General features: G+C 36.4%; 1 protein-coding gene across 2 annotated transcripts in view; it reads right to left on the bottom strand.

Annotated features, from left to right (window-relative positions):
• The window catches only part of CD2AP (CD2 associated protein), a 126,487-nt gene that overhangs the window by 11,468 nt on the left and 92,619 nt on the right, over positions 1–22,400 (bottom strand). For both annotated transcript variants that reach the window (XM_053602712.1, XM_053602713.1), the window contains 3 exons: positions 15,195–15,360; positions 7,571–7,713; positions 120–232 (listed from right to left, as the gene is read on the bottom strand). In XM_053602712.1, coding sequence (XP_053458687.1) covers positions 120–232; positions 7,571–7,713; positions 15,195–15,360 — 422 coding nt within the window. The remainder of the gene's footprint in view (positions 1–119; positions 233–7,570; positions 7,714–15,194; positions 15,361–22,400) is intronic.

The raw sequence follows: 22,400 nt of genomic DNA on the forward strand, positions 1-22,400 counted from the left end.
AATGGCTATGTTCCTGCTTTTAAAACTTTGATGGAGTTATAAATCCTTTTATTTTTATCTTTAGATGGATTCTAAAGATTTGCTAAATCCTCTATTTTATGACAGTAAGTATAACTCACAGAATGTCCACCATTGAAGCGGCCAGGCAATCTTCTTCCAGGCATCTTCGGTCTATTTGCAGTGAGATGTAGCAAGTTTTCTGAGGAAGCTATGTCATCAAAATTTATAGCATCTAGAGAATAAAAATAAACATTACCTACATAACTGTACTCTTAAAAGGTAAAAAATAATGTTTCAGAGTTTGGACAAACCATAAATTAAAAACAATACCACTACTTTGAAGGACTCACAAATTGACCTGTGCTTTTCATATGCATTTGGAAAACATTTGCCCTTTAAAAAAATTTTTCTTTACCTCATACATTTTATAGTTTTTGACTTTATTAATATAGTTACATTTTCAATAGACTCAGATGTCAACAAAAATTTCTTAAAGATAAATCTATACTATAAATTGTAGTAGCATAAGCTGTCATCTTAAATTCTTACATAATTATAAAAAATGTTCTTAAAGTCATAATGAATTACAACATCAGAAAATTTACATGTAAAATTTGTTTTCAACTTCAAGTAGTGGACTAATATTCAAATATTAAGGATTCAACTGTATCTGCCACCTTGCTGCAATATATCTGCATTTCTCAACATTAAGCAAATGAATGATTTAATGTGCTTTTATTTATGTATATATGTATGTGTATAGTATGTTACAGCTGGTACTCAAAACTTTTTACAGTTCGCTGCACCTCTGCTTAAACTTTACCATGTTCAGGAATCATAAAATAGTGCTAAATCTAAGGTAAGTCAGATAGCAAGGAAAAATGTTACATAGATTACCAACTTGCTTCCTTGCCATCAAAAGCTGAATGTCTTTTGATGGAATAACTTGGGTTTAAAGATAACTCCAAGTAATTCCTATCTCTGAAACAATGGCATGCTTTTGTCTAGATGATTCAGAAAATCTTGCTAATTTCTTTAACTCTGAAGCCCAGATATCTATATATGACACAAAAAACCTAAGAGTAAACTACGGATAGTTCCATTGTCAAAATAACCTTCCTTTAGCTCAGATTCCAAACTCAGCATATAACCACAGCCATAATGTTCTAGGTCTGGATTTTATTCTTCATATTACCATTTGCCTATCTAATATGGATTCAGATGTCCCACTGAGTTATTTTTTATTTCTTGAAAGAGATCTAAAGATACACAACATTACTATCCTTAAAGTTTATTCATCAACTTTCATAGACAAAGTAATTTAGAGAATTTTTTTTTTGAGACAGAGCCTCAAGCTATCACCCTGGGTAGAATGCCATGGCATCACAGCTCACAGCAACATCCAACTCCTGGGCTCAAGCGATTCTCCTGCCTCCGCCTCCCAAGTAGCTGGGATTATAGGCGCCCACCACAATACCTGACTATTTTTTTGGTTGCAGCCGTCATTGTTATTTGGCGGGCCGGGGCTGGATTCGAACCCTCCAGCTCAGGTGTATGTGGCTGGCACCCTAGCCGCTTGAGCTACAGGCGCCAAGCCAATTTAGAGCATTTTTTTAAGGGATGTAAGACACAAAGGTTAGAAAAAAGGGGGCATTGCTATTTGGCAATATGCATTTTTATAACAACTAGAAGTTTATTTGTTGACTACTATTAGATTTTTTTTCATCAGTTACTTTGTGTTTACTATCTTTGATCAAGTCACTAAGCTAATTCATCAAAACATTCTAGTATGCTCAGTTTAATTTTTGAGTTTTTGTATAAATATAAGTAATTATAAATATAATGAACTATAATAAGATATAAGTGACTTTAAAGGAAAATGCATCATAAATCTGAAAGAGGCTGAATTTAGTATGTATTTAAATGTCTTTTTATTTGCAAATACAAATAAATCAATGTTTAAAAACATGTTTAAAATATGTCAAGTTTGAAGGGTTAAAAATTACTTTTTACACTGCTAAGTTTTCATTGACAACATACAAAATAAACCTTAAGAAGTACAATCCAATCATTTTGGCCTGTAGAGATTATTTTCAAATGCATATTTAAGCAACTTGCAGAAAGAAAAACAGAATAACATTAAAGAAAAAAGATAAAGAGAAATGAAACTCAAAGGGTAAATAAAACATAGATTTACAAAATTATATACCATGCTCATGTGAAATACCTTCTGTATGTCCAGTTTGGGGCTACAACACTGAGACAAATGACTTTACTATTCTAAAACTCTCTCAGGTTCTCCATTTAAACCATTAGGTTAGTAAAATGGAACAGTGCACATCTTGGACACAAGACTTAATCTAAGTGGTTTTAAATTTACTAAGAATGATAACAAAGGATTTAGCCTGTACACATTACATAAAAAGCATGAAAATCACTTAACTCTCGGAATCACATTTGTCACTCTGCCAACCACTTAAAACTTCTGCATGTTGCTAGACATGGAATTTTTAAAAATCAAAATGAAATATCCAATTTAAGGAGAAAAATAAACTCATTTTTCTGGTTGCCAATTTAAAAAAAAGTATCTAACACTAATCAGAAAAAAATTTCTAAAATGAATTTCATTTATTTAAAAATGGAAAACCAAAAGGGCTAGAATAAATACACAGACAAACATGTACACTTTTGGTAAAATTACAAAGAAAAATCAATGTGTACCACCTATTTATACTGAAAATATTATTTTAATTTCTTTCATAAATTTTCATCTTACCAAAATGGAGAAGGGTAGAATAATTTCCTGACACGTAAGAAGGGAAACATGGCAAACAGGCTAGGAAACAAAATCTGGAAAGAAAAGTCAAGGATAGGAATGTCTAGGAAAAAGACTTAAACCAAAAAAATTATTTTACAAAGCAGGAAAAAGGAACAGTTGTAGAATGAATAGAACCATTTCAATGTTTAGCTTATAGCTATTACAAGTTATCTAAACTTATATAAGGTGTGTATTAGATTTTAGATTACTTTGTTTTTCAAAGGGAAAAATTAAGATTAGTATTCATTTCAGTATACATGAAGCTAGAAAGAAGCCTTGTTTTTAGTATTTACTGAACACTAAGACAGCTTCCAAAAGGATGGTTTAGTGTTCAGAGTAATAAATATATTAACATCTCATAATATAGTTACAACTAAAATTAAACCACCTTTTAGTACATGACAGCAATTACAAGGAAACAGGTGATTTTAATTATATGGGTATCATAAAAGAAAAATATACCAAATATTTTAAATATCTCATTATAAAACTCTGACTCAATATATACATAAATTCATTAATGCCTTAATATGATATTCTTTCTCTGTAATATTACATGATCAAAGAAACTATTAGAAATTTAATATTTTTTTTTAACTACGGTTTCGATAAAGGGTCAGTTTTTATAGTGTATGCTACTCAAAAGGCATTTTAGTTAAAAAATCCAACCATAAATTCTTTCTGGAAGAAATAAATGCGTAAATATGGGAAACTGATTCAAACAAAAACAGATCAATTACCAAATAAAACTGAAGAGAATGTTTCATTATTCAATAATGAATACATGTGGATCAAAAATGTGTATTTCTCTAAAATTTCCTTTTAGTCACTGAATAATTTATCATAATAAATAATCAAAAGAGGTAAAATACTAAAGGAATCCTCATGAGCAGGCCTTTCTCAATGTAATAGTTATGTCATTGCTAAATTTTCTATCATGAATTTTAAGACTAATTTGAAAATAGTTTTACTGTTTAGAGAATTTACTATGTTAGAAATATTTGGACCATGTAAATTTTATAAATAATTAGTAGCAGAATAGATTTTCCTTCAACCAATTTTTGAGGAAGTGTTTGAAAAAGACTGGTTAAATGTGATTCTAACAGCTTTGCACTTTATAGTACTCTATTATATATTAGAATATATATGAAGAAACTTAAAAGTTGTTTCATGTCATTAAAATTTAGAAAAAAGAAAGCTCTCAGTTCTTGGCATGTCTTTTTCTTGCATATACAAAAGTCAGAGTCTGTATTTATATACATAATTATTTTTATATATAAACATACACATAAATGTTTATATGTGGCTTTATAAATTGGAAAATCATATCTAAGAATAGTTAGGAATTTATATCCTTTAGAGCAGAAACAGAATGAAATGGGTTTAACAGTACAGAAGGGAGGGAAGAAGAAAAATAACACTTATAATAACTTCCACCTCAGGTCTTCTAAAAAGTATGGTAGATATACTGAATGATTCAATTGTTTGTTAAGCAAGAAAACAGATTAAGAAAATTGCTATGATTAATTAGCCAATAAATTAAACCCACATTTCTGAACAGCAAAGTCAGTGTACTTTCTATTATACCACTTCACTTCAAATTACTTTAGATAACAATGCAACTCTCAATAAGAGGTTGTCATATGTTTTAATTTTAGGAAACTTACATTAAAAGGTCTAGTTTCATGTTATTTAAAAAATGTAAAACCTCAAACTAAGCCAAAAATATAAGCTATCTCTCAATCTAATGCCAAATTTGAGGCTGTAGTTGAGACAAAACATGTTTTTTTAATGTGTTAACATTCTCCCAGAGAAGGTGGGCATAAGCTATTTGCTGCCTTAACATGAACTCCATCCTCCAAATTTATATTTTCTGAACTTTTCAGGATATAAGCACAGGACACCCTAAAAAGGCAGCATAATTAAGCAGAAGAAATAACAGAATAGCAGCTTGGAAGTGAGCTGTTTTCTGGGTGGATAACTCTCAGCATCTCTTGATTATTTCCTTATTCATTTGAAGAAAAGAAAAAAAAAATTACAAGTTTTCAAATCCTGATCCACAAAGCCTCTTTATTTAAATGAAGAGTAAGTAATTGCTATGAATTAGAGACAGGAATCGGGCCCAAAAATCAAGTATACAGAATTTTTCAACCACTAACACTTTGAAATTTCTACATTCTATATTATTTTAAAAATGTAGCAAAACAGAGTTTGTTGGAGAATGTATATGGAAAAAGTTGTGAAAACTTGTTTTAATTTATCTAAATTTGTTTAAATGTCCCAAAAATAACACAAAGCAACAGATAAACACAGATTTTAGATGTTATTCCTTCAGTTCCCAAAGGGATTCAATCAACATTTAAGATTGTGATAAAAATCCCAGAAAATTGTGAAAATTCAAAATATAACAGCAATTAATTTTTTATTTCCAGGGTTAAAATTGTGCAAATAATCTTTTTCTTCAATTATTACTTTTGAAGACACATTTCTAGCTACATTTTAAATTAAACAGAAGACAATATGAACTGATAAAATTCTCTTTTTTACTATTAAGCTCAATAAAAAGATACAGAATTTTTTAAAAACATGAAGAGGTTTTTTTTTTTAAAATTTAACAATAAATAAGGATTAATTTTCACCAGATAAAATGTACTGAAAATGTTTCAGTAGATTTCTCTACAATACAATCCACATCTCAATTCCCAGAAACTAGTGATTAACATATGCTCATTCGGAGCAAGCAGGATCCAAATATAAAGGATCTATAAAACATTCAACTGAAAGACTAAAATGAGGCTCAGCACCCGTCACACAGTGGTTATGGTGCCAGCCACATACACCGAAGTTGGCGGGGTTCAAACCCGGCCCAGTCCAGCTAAATGACAATGACAACTGCAACAAAAAATAGCCGGGTGTTGTGGTGGGCGCCTGTAGTCCCAGCTACTCAGGAGGTTGATGCAAGAGAATCGCTTAAGCCCAAGAGTTTGAGGTTGCTGTGAGCTGTGATGCCACAGCACTCTACCCAGGGTGACAGCTTGAGACTGTCTCAAAAATAAATAAATAAATAAAATGAAGTCACACTTAAGTCAGAGCCTTTACACTGACAAACCGAAAAGAGGAAAAATAAGGTCACCTGAAAAAAAATGTAATAACACATCTTACAATACAGTGACCAAAAAAACATCTAAGTGTAACTGGCTCTGAAGTTTAAATGTAATATAAAATGTTAACACCGAAGTTAAAAAAATGTATTAAGACATTAGGATTTTTTTTGAAGAGTATCACAGACAGCTGGGTACAGTGGTTCATGCTTACAATCTCAAAAGTCTTGGAGGCCAATGTGGGAGATGACTGGTCAGAAGTTTGAAATCAGCCTGAGTAGGAGTGTGCCCCTATCTCTACCAAAAATAGAAATTAGCCAGATGTGAGTCTGTGTGCCTGTAGTCCCAGCTATTCAGGAGACTGAGAAAGGAAGATTACTTGAGCCTAGGAATTTGAGGTTTCCATGAGGTATGATGACATCACTGCAGCACTTCACCCTCTACCCGAGATGACAGAGCAGACTCTGTATACCCTCAAAAAAACAAAGCCATGGCATAGGGAAAAACTTAAAGAGTTCTCTTTTGATTAATGTGATATGACTGTGTATATTCAATGTGTCTGTGGCTTACTTTGGTTAGACACAAAATAGGAAAAAAAAAAAAGCCATCTGCTTCATAGAGTTAAATAAGAACATGAATAAGAAAGTGCTTTGAAAATAGTAAAAAAAAAAAAAAAAAATGCAAAGCACTATACAAAATAACAACTGCCACAAACTAAGATTGTACAATGCTTTTAAAAGTGAGGTTTTTATTTAGTTTTGTTTTATTCATTTATTTATTTATTTTTGAGACAGAGTCTTACTCCATGAGTAGAGTGCCGTGGAGTCATAGATCACAGTAACCTCAAACTCCTAGTCTCAAGCAATCCTCTTGCTTCAGCCTCCCAAGTGGTGGGATTATAGTCTACCATGACCAGCTAATTTTTCTATTTTCAGTAGAGACGAGGTCTCACTTTTGTTCAGGCTGGTCTCAAACTCCTGAGCTCAAGCAGTCCACCCATCTCAGCCTCCCAGAATGTTAGGATTACAGTTGTGAGCTACCATGCTTGGCCTTAAAAGTGAGATTTTTGTCGGTATTTCTCTGTTAAAGTGTTCCATTTTAAGACCAGGAAGTACAGAATAGACAAAGATGATCAATGGGCTGAAAAATCCATCCTAAAGTTTAAAAAATAACATTTAGCAAAAGAAGTGAAATCTTCTGATATGTAGTCATAAAAAGCATATTTTCTTGTATTGGAAAGAAATCTTAAAAGTCTTATTAAATATAGTATGGCAGTAAAAATCTATACCACTTCATTGTTAAATGTTTAAAATATACTCATATTTGCCTGATTTGGGTAGTAAGATCACACAATTATGAAGGGACAGAATAATGGATGGACCTTTTGTAGCATTCCAATTAGTCCTCTAACCATTTGATCCTCTGATTAGTAAGAAACCTCTGACCAACAAGAACCATAAAAAATTTATCTCCATTATCCTCTTTCAAGTTTATTTTTCTACTTTGGCTAACACATTTTAAACAAATTCTAAAACTCAAATTCTCCACTAAATCTATCCACACACAAACTATATACATGTATTTTATATTGCTCCTGAAAACTATATTGACAACATTTTTTAATACACCATCTTTGTTCAGGCTGACTTACCTGTTTCCTTAGAGCTCTTTATTGTAAATGAATCAAGGTCTACTGATTTTGGTCTAAGTGGAAACTGTTCAGAATCTAGCTTTGGTTTTGATACTGGCTCACTTTCAAATTTTGATGAAATAGTAGAAACATCCCCATTCATCCTAAAATGAGAAAAACATATGTATAAATCACTTATATGTGAAATTTAACTTTTTAAAATTGTGATTTAATGACAGTGAATGCATACAGACTATGCATTACTTTCTGTTCTGTAAAAGTATTTTCATAAATGTAAACCTCTACCCCAGACTGACCACAATGAAACAAAAAATATAAAAACATTTTAATGAGTTAGTATATTCATTTATTTTTCTACTGTGAATAAATTAACATTTAACAGAATTATTAAATTATGAAAAATTATAAAAAATACTTAAAAAATTAAACTGCAATAAGAGAAGAATTGATCTGAAAGCAAGCAATAGCGCTAAGTTAAAATGTACAGAATGCTCCTCCAGTAAAGTAATGTTTACACAGCAAGCTGTAGGGTGGGAGGGCTAGAGCCAGAAGCTAAGTAATCTGCCCCTCAGTGACTTCTTCCTACAGCATCTGGGCGGTCAACTGCTGTGTGCACATCATGGAAAGAGAGAACACAGACCCCTCTGACAGTCCTGGTAGCTAAGGCCCACAGCATTATGGGCCATCACACCAACTGGGAAATTTTCAGTGTTATCACCTAGGCCAACCTTATTCCAGAAAGCCAGCTCCACAGCCTTGACAGTAACAAACTTACCTACAGACAGCAAAAAATGGTGGACTAGAAGCAACCTGCTAACACGATGCTCCCAAGAAACTAGTGAAAGTAGGTAGCTGATTCCATTCGCATCACTCTATGCAGAAATAGCATTGTGAAATCACAGAAAAACAACATGGGACACAGTGGGGAAAAAGGGTGACGGGGAGATACATACAAGATCAGAGACCACAGAACTCAAGATGAACAGACAGTGCTAAAGTACCAGGTTCCCTGGGCTAGTGCTGTGTGAACTGAGCTACTGGATGGATGGCACCCTCTCTTCTACCCCACAGACTTCTGGTGGGTTGCCAAAAGACAGCAAGCACAGTGGGGATGGGATAGCCGTTAAAGCCATCCTGAGCTCTCAGGTGCACCATACCAGCCCTATACTGAGCTAGGGAAGGAGTGCACTGACTTGTGGTTTCCCTAAGTGATACCTAGTAACTTGAAACCAAAAGCTTCTTCCATTGAGCACAAGGAGATTTGAGCATGGGAACTGATAGGGACGAAGTGCAGCCGACTTGAGATGCAGTGGACTACGGCTTCACTTGGGCAAGTCCTGGGAAGGGCATGAAGAGCTCTGTGGTCCCACGGCAGTACATACAGACACCAGTCTGGTGGACCTGACATCCCAGTGATCCTAAAATGGGCAGAATAGCCCTAAAGCCTGTGGAACAGCCTGCCACTTGGTAGACTCAGGCTCTGCCCTCCAGGCCCAAACTGCCTCTGGAATGCCACTGACCCCACCCTTCAGTTAAATCAGCCCCACCTTCCTCACCTTTCCTCAAGGCCCTGCTCAGACACTCTGCTTCAGGCTCCTCCCCAGTCCAAGCCCTGAGGTTCTCCCTGGGCCTGAAGCTCTGTCTTTGTATCTCCAGAACAAACACCAGGCCCAAGACACCATCTAGAAGTCTCTGCTGCTGCACCTGAACCCCAAGACCCCCACCCCAGAGTCTCCACCAATGCAGCAGCGCTGAAAGATCTGCTCCCAAGTTCAAAGCCCTGCCAAGGACCCCCAGTTTCAAGTCACCAGTTCACTAAGATCTGGTTAGAGCAATGGCATACAACCACAGCAACTCATGGACTTCACACCCAGCTGCTGCTGTCACTGCTCTTACTCCAGGGCTATCTACTAACCTCCCCTTACCCGAATCAAGCAGGAGTTTCCAGCAAGGAACTAGACGCAATGGTTCTCAACCTTCCTAATGCTGCAACCCTTTAATATAGTTCCTGTGGGTTGTGACCCACAGGTTGAGAACCACTGAACTAGAGCCTTCTAAACCCATTAACCCTCAGCTGGGAAGAGAAGCCACAGACAAGAACCAGCAAAAGAACTCTGGCAACATGAAAAACGAAACAAATCAATACCCCCTAAGGCAGTGGTTCTCAACCTTCCTAATGCCTCAACCCTTAATACAGTTCCTGTGGGTCATGACCCACAGGTTGAGAACCACTGCCCTAAGGCATCACAATAAAGGGACAGCCAGAAACTCCAACTATAAGGAAATTATTGAAATGACAGAAATGGAATTCAGCATATGGTTGACAAATAAGACAGATGGAATTGAAGAGAAAACAAAAAGAAGCCTCTAAAATACTCTAGGAAATTAACAAAAAAGACACTAAAGAAGAACTCAACAAAATTAGGAAAGATATAATGGAACTTGAAGAAATGAAAGAGTCATTCAGGGAGTTTTAAAACACAGAAGGAAGTCCCAGCAACTTAGCAGACGAAGCTAAGGTGACAGAAGAATGCCAGAGCATGAAGATGAGACTCTCAAGCTAACACAATCATTTAAAGAGGCAGAGAAGACAAGGACAAAAGCAGGGCAATCACTTAGAGAGATCTGGGGCTATGCAAACTGAATATATAAATTATAGGTATCCCTGAGAAAGAAGAAGAGAGCACTAAAAGCATGGAAAGTATATTTAAAGTTATTATTAAAAAAAAATTTCCCTAGCATGCCAGAGATCTGGAAGATTTAGAGCAAACAGGACACCTCCAAGACACATAGCTAATTAACTGGGCCAAAGTCAAAATGAAAGAGAAAATTCATAAGCTGCTAGATGTAAGCAACACTGACCTACAAGGGAAAACCCATCAGGGTAATAGCATATTTCTCAGGGGAAACCTTGCCAAGCTAGAAGGGAGTGGGACCCCCATTTTCATCCTCTTAAATAGAACAACTAATAATTTAGGATTTTGTATCCTGAAAAACTAAGTTTCACATTTAATGGAGAAATTAAATTTTTTCATAACAAGCAAACATTAAGAACATTTGTCATAATTAGAACTACCCTAGAGGAAGAACTCAGATCTGCATTATGTACAGATGAGCACAACAGACACCCACCAAGATAAAACTAGCCAGAAGCTAAAAGTCAAAGCAAATACCGTAACAGCCTAAAAGACAAATCAAAACAATAATGTTCTACGCAAGAGGATGAATAGAAATCCACTCTGCTTACCAATCCTCTCGATAAATATGAATGGCTTGAATGCCACTGAAAAGACATAGGCTGGCTGTATGGATTAAAAACAATATAAACCAAGTAACTGCCCTCTCCCGGAAACACAACTAATCCACAAGAACTCATTCAGACTCAAGGTACAGGGATAGAAAACAATATTCCATGAAGATGGAAATGAAAAGCAAGCTGGTGTAGCCATTCTCATAACACATAACGTAGACTTCAAATCAAGAAAAATATACAAGACAAAGATAGTCACTATATATTGATGAAGGGAACGATGCAACAAGAAGGACATAACAATCCTAAATATTTATGCACCCAACACAGATGCACCAAGATTTAAAAGCATATCCTACTTGATCTAAACAAATTAGAAACAGCGGGATCTTAACTGCCAAGGATATCAACACCCCACTAACAGTATGGGACAGATCCTCCAAGCAGAAAATAAAAGCAAACAACAGACTTAGACTAAAACAACCCACCAAACACAGAACATTCTACTCCCCCAAAGTACTGATACATATTCTTCTCATCAGTTCATGGATCATTCTCTAAGGTTGATCACATCCTATGCCACAACACAAGTCTCAACAGATTATAAAAAGCAAAAATTATACTATGTATCTTTTCAGACCACAGTAGAATTAAAATTAGAAATCAATTCCAATGGAAATACTCATTCCTATACAAAGTTACAGAAATGAAACAACTTATTGCTGAATGATAGTGGGGTCAAGGAGAAAATAAAGACAGAAATTAAAAAGTTCTTTGAACTAAATGATAATGGGGATACAAATTATCAAAATCTGGAGATACAGCAAAAGCAGTCCTGAGAGGAAAATCTATAGTCATAAATGCCCATATCCAAAAGATACATTACAGAAATACAAAACACTATCACTGAATACAATACTATAAAAATCTCTATGCCCACAAAGCTGAAAATGTGGAGGAAATAGACAAATTTTTGGAAACACACAATCTTGCCCAACTCAATCAGGAAGAAGTAGAACTCCTGAACAGACCAATATTAAGCACCAAAACTGAAGCAGTAATAAAATTCTTCCAACAAAAAAAGTGCCAGACCAGATGGTTTTACTCCTGAATTTTACCAAACCTACGAAGAACTTGTATCTATACTGCAGAAATTATTCCGTAACACTGAGAAGAAAGGAATTGTTCCAAACTCATTCTACAAAGGACCTTGATACCAAAGCCAGGAAAAGACACAACAAAAAGAAAAATTTACAGGCCAGTATCTCTTATGAATAATAGATGCAAAAATTCTCAATAAAATCTTAGCAAATCAAATTCAGGTGCACATCAAAACATAATTCTTGAGGACCAGTAGGCTCCATCTCAGAGATGCAAGGATGGATGGTTCAACATATGCAAATCTATAAGTGAAATTTATCTCCTAAATAGAAGCAAAAACAAAGACCATATGATGGTCTTTCTCTCTCAACAGATGGAGAAAAAGCATTTGACAAAATTCAGTACCCTGTATGATAAGAACACTTTAACAAAATAAGCATAGAAACTTATTATATGAAGACAGATTAATGGCCAAAAAACACAGAAGATATCATCTAACTCCAGTGAGAATGGCTCTTATCAAAAAGTCCCAAAAAACTAGTGCTGGCATGGATGTGGAGATAAAGGAACACTTCCATAGTATTGATGGGAATGCAAACTAGTATACTCTTTATGGAATGTAATATGGAAATATCTCAAAGAACTAACAGTAAGTCTACTATTTGATCTAGCAATTCCACTACTAAGTATTTAGTCCAAGGAAAACAAGATATTTTATAAAAAAGACAAATGCACTCAAATGTTTATAGCAGCACAATTCATAATCATGAAGATGTGGAAATAACCCAAGTGCCCATTGATACATGGAGTTAAAAAAATGTGGATTAACCAGGCATGGTCGTTCATGCCTGTAATCCTAGCACTTGGGAGCCTGAGGCAGGTGGGCTGCCTAAGCTCACAGGTTCCAGACCAGCCTGAGCTGATGAGCCCTCGTCTCAAAAAATAGCTGGGTATTGTGGCGAGCACCTATATTCCCAGCTACTTGGGAGGCTGAGGCAAGAGAATCACTTGAGCTCAAGAGTTTGAGGTTGCTGTGAGCTATGATGCCATAGCACTCTACTGAGGGTAACAAAGTGAGACTCTGTCTAAAAAAAAAAAGTGGATTAAAAAAAAAAAAAAAAACATGGTGATCTAATATCTTCTGTAACAAACTAGATGGAACTGGAGACTATTCTTCTAAGTGAAGTATCACAAGAACGAATAATAAACACCACATATACTCAATACTAAAGTGAAACTATTGATCAACACATATATGTGCTCATATGGAAGTAAAACTCAACAGAAATCAAGTAGGAGGAGTAAGAGGAAGAGAGGAGGGTGTGGGTATATAAATTCACACCTAATGGGTACAGGGCACACTTTTTGAGTGAATGGCACACTTTTGAGTTAACTGTGACTTAAAATTTATACAAAAGCAAATTATGTAACTAGAACATGTTATCCTCATAATATTCTAAAATGTAAAGAACAAAACAAAAAAAATTTTTTTCTCTTATGGAAAAAAAACAACTCCACCCCAGCTATGCTTGCCTGCCTTCTAATCGGGAAACACCATGTTGAGAACCTCATCACACTTTTACAAAGGCCAACAGTCTTTGGAGTATATGCCTTTTTACTCATCTTTCTACCACTTTTATTTCAGCTTTAGTTTGGGGTTCCTTTGTCATCAATATTTTCTGCTGTTCCTCTTAACCTCTGGTCAAGTTCCTGGAATATCAGCTTCTGCTGTTCCTCCAGCTGGTAGGAACATTCTTCTCCTAGATGTTCAGTCTCTTACTCTAGCTCTCCCCCTCTTCCTCTTCACTTACTTGAGCCTGGACCTAGCACTCCTGAACCTCTAGGTCAAGCTTCACTTTCTTCCTTTACTCAGGCCTCTCAGTCCTCTCTACTTCCTACTTCTTGGCTGTCCTAATCTTGCCATATGCAGCTCTGATGTAGCATCGTTCAATATTCAAAGTCCAAAAAAGCTAGCAGAAGAATTCAGCTGCTCTGGGATTATCCAGATTTTTGTCCTGGTGGCAGTAGAGGGCCTTCACCCTATATGCCCTCTTTACCTCGCTGCTCACTATCTTTGCCTCAGTGCTTAGCAGCATCTACAGATGCTGTGTGTAAGAGCTCGTGGTCACTGTCATGGTTCCAGCCCTGACTAGATTTGTACTACAACTCCCAAGAGTCTGATCATGTGTGGAGATTGCCAACACGGGCAGAATGGTGCTAAGTTCCCTGAGAATTCATTCCTGCATTTTAATCATCAAAGTGCCAATCAAATTGCTAGAACCTGCCTGTGATGTCTGTGTATATCAATTTTTTAAAATTTTCTTGGATGATATTTATAACATTAGCATAAATTTTAACTTAAAAAAAAAGATAAAAATGTTGGCAAGAATGTGAGGAAAAGGGAATCCTTTTCCTTACACACTACTGGTGAGAATGTAAATTAGTACAGTCATAATAGGGAACGGTAAGGAGGTTCCACAAAAAATTACAAAGAGAACTACCATCTAGCGATCCCCCTACTGGTTATATATCCAAGGGAAAGGAAATTAGTATGTTGAAAAGATACCTGCATTCCCATGTTTACTGCAGCACTGTTCACAACAGCCAAGATAAGGAAGCAATCTAAGTGTCAATGGATGAAAGAATGAATGAATGAAGAAAATGTGGTAGATACATACAATGAAATACCATTAAGCCATAAAAAGGAAGAAAATCTTGCCATCTTTGACAACATGAATGAATCTGAAGATATCATGTTAAATGAAATAAGCCAGGCACTGAAATACAAATACCATATCATCTCATTTATATGTGAAATCTAAAAAAGCTAATCTCATAGAAGCAGAGAGTAAAATGGTGGTTACCAGAGGCTGGGGTGGTTGGAGGCTGCAGGGAGTGGGACATTGTTGGTCAAACAATACATAAATACCTATTTATAGTTAGATAAGAGAAATGAAGCTTAAGAAATTTATTATAAGGTACAGTGACTATAGTCTCTTGAAAACTACTAAGAGTGGATGTAAAAATGGTAACTATATGAGGTAATGCATGTGTTAATTAGCTAGATTTACACCTTCTACATACAATGTATATACACCTCAAAACATCATGCTGTACATAAGATAAATATATACAATTTTGTATGTCAATTATAAAAATAATTAAATTTGAAAAGTAAGAAAAAATTACTTTGAAATTTAGAAAGGCAATAGAGCCATTTAGGTCAAGTGTGGAGTAAATCAATAAGCTAATTTAAAATTAAGTAAAACTTACTTGGCTATAGGAGGTGGTGGAGGAACTGGTTTTTCAGGTCGCTTTGGGTATACGGTTCCAGAAGATCGCAATAAATTATTGGCTTTGGTGGGTGGAGTAGGCTTCTTGGGTGGAACCTGGGGAGCTACTGGTTTAGAAGGTTTCTGTTCCAGCACTGATTTTTCATCTGATGATTAAAAAATATTAACAAGTTATTATTAAACAAAACCATTTAGGCTTTTCTTTCTTTTTTTTTTTTTATTGTTGGGGATTCATTGAGGGTATAATAAACCAGGTTACACTGATTGCAATTGTTAGGCAAAGTCCCTCTTGCAATCATGTCTTGCCCCCATAAAGTGTGACACACACCAAGGCCCCACCACCCTCCCTCTGTCCCTCTTTCTGCTTTTCCTCCCCACCCATAACCTTAATTGTCCTCATATCAGAATTGAGTACATAGGATTCATGCTTCTCCATTCTTGTGATGCTTTACTAAAAATAATGTCTTCCACTTCCATCCAAGTTAAAACGAAGATGTAAAGTCTCCATTTTTTTTAATAGCTGAATAGTATTCCATGGTATACATATACCACAGCTTGTTAATCCATTCCTGGGTTGGTGGGCATTTAGGCTGTTTCCACATTTTGGTGATTGTAAATTGAGCTGCAATAAACAGTCTAGTACAAGTGTCCTTATATAAAAGGATTTTTTTCCTTCTGGGTAGATAGATGCCCAATAATGGGATTGCAGGATCAAATGGGAGGTCTAGCTTGAGTGCTTTGAGGTTTCTCCATACCTCCTTCCAGAAAGGTTGTACTAGTTTGCAGTCCCACCAGCAGTGTAAAAGTGTTCCCTTCTCTCCACATCCACGCCAGCAGCAGTTTTGAGATTTTGTTATGTGGGCCATTCTCACTGGGGTTAGATAATATCTCAGGGCTGTTTTGATTTGCATTTCTCTAATATATAGAGATGATGAACATTTTTTCATGTGTTTGTTAGCCATCCATCTGTCGTCTTTAGAGAAGGTTCTATTCATGTCTCTTGCCCATTGATATATGGGATTGTTGGCTTTGTTCATGTGGATTAGAGTTCTCTATAGATCCTAGTTATCAAGCTTTTGTCTGATTCAAAATATGCAAATATCCTTTCCCATTGTGTAGGTTGTCTCTTTGCTTTGGTTATTGTCTCCTTAGCTGTACAGAAGCTTTTCAGTTTAATGAAGTCCCATTTGTTTATTTTTGTTGTTGTTGCAATTGCCATGGCAGTCTTCTTCATGAAGTCTTTCCCCAGGCCAGTATCTTCCAGTGTTTTTCCTATGCTTTCTTTGAGGATTTTTATTGTTTCATGCCTTAAATTTAAGTCCTTTATCCATCTTTAGTCAATTTTTGTGAGTGGGAAAAGGTGTGGGTCCAGTTTCAGTCTTTTACATGTAGACATCCAGTTCTCCCAACACCATTTATTGAATAGAGAGTCTTTCCCCCAAGGTATGTTCTTGTTTGGTTTATCGAAGATTAGGTGGTTGTTAAGATGTTAGTTTCATTTCTTGGTTTTCAATTCGATTCCAAGTGTCTATGTCTCTATTTTTGTGCCAGTACCATGCTGTCTTGAACACTATGGCTTTGTAGTACAGACTAAAATCTGGTATGCTGATGCCCCCAGCTTTATTTTTATTACTAAGAACTGCTTTAGGGCGACCCCTGTGGCTCAGTGAGTAGGGCGCCGGCCCCATATGCCGAGGGTGGCGGGTTCAAACCCAGCCCCAGCCAAACTGCAACAAAAAAATAGCCAGGCGTTGTGGCGGGCGCCTGTAGTCCCAGCTGCTCGGGAGGCTGAGGCAAGAGAATCGCATAAGCCCAAGAGTTAGAGGTTGCTGTGAGCTGTGTGACGCCACGGCACTCTACCTGAGGGTGGTACAGTGAGACTCTGTCTCTACAAAAAAAAAAAAAAAGAACTGCTTTAGCTATATGGGGTTTTTTCTGGTTCCATACAAAACGCAGAATCATTTTTTCCAAATCTTGAAAGCACGATGTTGGTATTTTGATAGGAATGGCATTGAATAGGTAGATTGCTTTGGGAAGTATAGACATTTTAACAATGTTGATTCTTCCCATCCATGAGCATGGTATGTTCTTCCATTTGTTAATGTCCTCTGCTATTTCCTTTCTGAGGATTTCATAATTTTCTTTATAGAGGTCCTTCACCTCCTTCGTTAGGTATATTCCTAGGTATTTCATTTTCTTTGAAACTATGGTGAAGGGACTTGTGTCCTTAATTAGCTTCTCATCTTGACTGTTATTGGCGTATACCAAGGCTACTGACTTGTGGACATTGATTTTATATCCTGAAACATTACTGTATTTTTTGATGACTTCTAGGAGTCTTGTGGTTGAGTCTTTGGGGTTCTCTAAGTATAAGATCATGTCGTCAGCAAAGAGGGAGAGTTTGACCTCCTCTGCTCCCATTTGGATTATGCCCGGAGTCCTATCTCCCCAGACTCACAGTGCCCAGATGCAAGGAAGCTGCTACTCAGCCGCCATCTTGCTCCCTCTCCCATTTAGGCTTCTATTTACCAAAGTTAAAGTCGGACTAGATAAGTATGACATGGAGACAGACTTACCTTTTATTCTCTACATTTGTATGTGTGAATTGTTTTATTTTAAACTTATATTTTAATTTAATAAGCCTACGTAGACTTAAAAAAAGACATGTTTACTTTTTGGGGGCTGGTAACCACTAACAAGCTTCTAATTACTGAACAATGCTTGCTTTTTTATGCTCCCAACATGCTTTCCTTTTAGGATAATATTCTACCTAAAATATAACCATGTATGATTTTTCTCTAAACAGAAAACTATGTAAGACTTAAATTCAGACCACTTTCTGAAACTGAAACATAGGTAACTAAAAACAAATAGAAACTCTAGTGCCACATAACACTCTCATTTAAAATAATCATGATGGGCAGCTCCTGTGGCTCAGAGGAGTAGGGCCCTGGCCCCATATGCCATAGGTGGTGGGTTCAAACCCAGCCCTGGCCAAAACTGCAAAAAAATAAAATAAAATAAAAATAAAAATAATCATGATGCAAAAGGAAAAAAAAAAATCAAACATTAAAAGAAACTCAGGTGAGGTATGGTGTAATGCCCGTAATACCAGCAGCAGACTGGGAGGGTGAGAAAGGAGGATTATTTGAGATCAGGGACCAGCCTAAGCAATAATGAGTCCTAATCTCTACATCAGAAAACAGAAAAATTACCCAGGTGTGGTGGTACATGCCTGTAGTCCCAGCTGTGTTGGAGCCTGAGACAGAAGGATCACTCGGGCCCAGAAATTTGAGATTGCAGTGAACTACGATAAAGCCACTGCACTCTACTATGGGGGTGACAGATTAAGACCTTGTCTCATGGGGGTGGGGGTGGGGCCTGTAGCTAGGTTAGTGAGCCACAAATGAGAGAGTTATAAGCTTTGTTTACATTGCACTAAAAATTTTATTAACACAATATGATTTAGTATTTCAGTGAAATGGGTATTTCCACTTCTATATGGCAGATAAGAAAATATGCTTTAATGAACATGTTGACCACTTCTGTATTTTGACCAGTTTGTTTTGGTCCTTGGGTGGTCAACTTACAGAGGTTCTACTGTATTTGCTTCCTGATCATTCAGGTACTAAGAACAGGTATTGAAATTGATGCATGTGGGTGGTGCCTGTGGCTCAGTGAGTAGGGCGCCGGCCCCATATACCGAGGGTGGCGGGTTCAAACCCGGCCCCGGCCAAACTGCAACCAAAAAACAGCCGGGCGTTGTGGCGGGCGCCTGTAGTCCCAGCTACTGGGGAGGCTGAGGCAAGAGAATCGCTTAAGCCCAGGAGTTGGAGGTTGCTGTGAGCTGTGTGATGCCACGGCACTCTACCGAGGGCCATAAAGTGAAACTCTGTCTCTACAAAAAAAAAAAAAAAAAAAAAAGAAATTGATGCATGTGCAAGCATATAATATATTCATGATGTAGCAGTTAGCTAAAATGTGTCATAAGGCATAAATCCGAAGTAAAAAAACTCTTAAATGCAATACTGAATAATTTTAAGAATTACTTAGTCTTTGGAAACAATTTCTATCATAGGACAACAATTTTTTTTTTTTTTTTTGTAGAGACAGAGTCTCACTGTACTGTCCTCAGGTAGAGTGCCGTGGCGTCACACGGCTCACAGCAACCTCTAATTCTTGGGCTTACGTGATTCTCTTGCCTCAGCCTCCCGAGCAGCTGGGACTACAGGCGCCCGCCACAACACCCGGCTATTTTTTGTTGTTGCAGTTTGGCCAGGGCTGGGTTTAAACCCGCCACCCTTGGCATATGGGGCTGGCGCCCTACTCACTGAGCCACAGGAGCCGCCCAGGACAACAAATAATTTTATAAAAACTAGTATCAACCATAAACTGGTGATTATGAAACATACATCATAGGCCACAATTAAGTTCCTCCTTAAAAATTACAAGTTCCATCTCATAAAAACAAAAATACAAAATACTATTGTCTCAGTTTTACCACTTTTTCTTTTCCAGAAAGGGTCCTGCTCTGGTCACCCTAGTGAAGTGGCATCACCATAGCAGTGTCACTGCAATCACAGGGCTCAAGCAATCTTCCTATCTCATCCTTTTAAGTAGCTGGAACTACAAATGCATTCCACTACACTTGGCTTTTTTAAGCTCTATAGAGACAGGTCTGGAAATCTGGCCTCAAGTGACCCTCCTGCCTCAGCATCCCAAAGTGATGAGATTATAGGTGTGACCCACCACCCCACCAGGCCCTTTATCCCTCCCATGGGTATGAAAACACAGCTTAGTTGATTAGAATTCTGATCATCATTTGATACAAAAAAATTTTTATAACCTTAAAACATAACAATTTAGTATATAATTATACCACCAGGAGTAAAAGCCCAAGCTCTCCAATTCTGACCATAATCAAATAGAGCTCTATCTAGTTTTAAATGTTAAGAAAGATGTTTATATAAAATGCTAGGATAATGTCAAAGGATAAATTAAATAGAGGTCCATGCATTAACTGAACATACTTCTTTTAGTAGATATGCAAACAACAGGTTGAAATCAATTCTGCAATGTTATTCTTCTACCACAAAATATTTTTAATGGTCACGGAAAAAAAAGGTGACCAAAGTAAGATGCATAATTCCTGGTATGTCCATGACTAAATCAATTATATTATGTTGATTATTATATAACCACTAGAAGAAGGTAATGAGTTCACACACTAGAAGACATTTAGATAATATAAAATGAACAATTCAGTGCCATTCAGGGTAGTCAAAAAGTTATGCAAATATTGTCTCTGACTTAGTTCTAAAACACATCCATTACCCTCTAGAAAACCTCGCTCCCATTCATCAGTTATTCCCCATTCTCACTTCCAACTAAACCCTCGCAACAAGCAATCAGAATTCTATCTCCTATAAATTGACCTATTCTAGATACTCCACATATGTGGAATCAGGTAATACCTTCAATGTTTGGCTTCTTTCACTCAGCATGTTTTTGAGGTTTATCCTCATTGTAACATATAGCAGTATTTCACTTCTTTTTTGCAACTGAATGATATTCCATTATATGTATATAACACAATCTGTTTATCCACTAAAGAACATTTGGATTGTTTTCTACCTGTTAGCTATTGTATATAGTGTTGCTATGAACATATGAACAAGTTACAGATACTTGTTTGAGTACCTGTTTTCTTTCTTTTCTTTTTTTGAATACCCGTTTTCAATTCTTTTAGGTGTTTATCCAGCAGTAGAACTGCTAGGTTATATAGTAATTCTGTTTAACTTTCTGGATGAACCACCCAACTGTTTTTCACAGCAGCTAAACATTTCACATCCATACCAACCATATATGAAGTCCAATTTTTCCACTTAATATTTTCCATTAAAATTTTTTAAAAATTTTTACGTGGAAAAATATTTTTCCACTTAATAGTTTCCATTAAAAAAATTATAAACTCCCCTTGTAGGTGTGAAGTGGAAGCTTATTGTGGGTTTTTTCTTTTTGAGACAGAGTTTCACTGTTACCCAGGCTTGAGTGAATGTCAGCCTACCTCACAGAAACCTCCAACTCCTGGGTTCCAGGGATCCTCCTGCCTTAAACTCCCAAGTAGCTAGACTACAAGCATATACCCGGCTAGGATTTTCTATGTCATGTGGAGAAGGGGTCTTGCTGTTGCTCAACTCCTAAGCTGAAGCAATCCTCCCACCACCTCAGCCTCTCAAGAGTGCTAGGATTATAAGCATTAGCCACCACGCCTGGCTTTACTGTGATTTTGATATGCATTTTCCTAAAGATTAATGATTCGTGTTATCTTGTTGTATATTCCTTTACAGAAGTGTCTATTGCAGTCTTTTTCCCATTTGCAGCTAGGTTGTTTTTTTTTGTTCAGATATGACAGTTCTTTATATATAGAGGATGCCAAGAAATGTATACACATTTTAAGAAAGAAAAAAACTGTATTAATTGTAATACTCAAGTCATGTTTGATTTCTGCAATTACAAGAGATACAATATACAATTCTAGACACTAGAATCTCATTAGATATATAATTAGCAAATATTTTCTTCCATTCTATAGTTTTCACTTTCTTAACATGATGCACAGTTTTTAATTTTGAGAAGTAGACTTACCTATTTTTTCTTGTTAAATGTGTTTTTGGCGTCACATTCTAATAAAAACAAACTGTATTTCTACCTTCATAACACTCTAACACAAAACAGATAGGAATTTATTCCCACAGCAACCAATTGCCTGATACAAGCTGGGTATCCTACAATTTAATTAAATTCTGACATTGTACATACCTGTAGTATTAGATCCCTCAAGATAATGGCTCAGCCCCACAAGATTATCCCACTGCAAAGCTAATCACAAGTCAAGGACTAATCAGGGGATTAGTCTAGAATAGCTCACTGAACTAAAGAGGGCACTTTACTTACTATTACCAGTTTATTATAAAGGATGCAACTCAGAACAGTCAAATGGAAGAGATGCATAAAGACATAGTAAATAGGAAGAAGTGCAGATTTTCCATGCTTTATCCAGGAGAAGCTTATTGTGGGTTTTTTCTTTTTGAGACAGAGTTTCACTGTTACCCAGGCTTGAGTGAATGTCAGCCTACCTCACAGAAACCTCCAACTCCTGGGTTCCAGGGATCCTCCTGCCTTA

Source organism: Nycticebus coucang, chromosome 9, assembly GCF_027406575.1.
Source record: "Nycticebus coucang isolate mNycCou1 chromosome 9, mNycCou1.pri, whole genome shotgun sequence".
Taxonomy (NCBI): domain Eukaryota; kingdom Metazoa; phylum Chordata; class Mammalia; order Primates; family Lorisidae; genus Nycticebus; species Nycticebus coucang.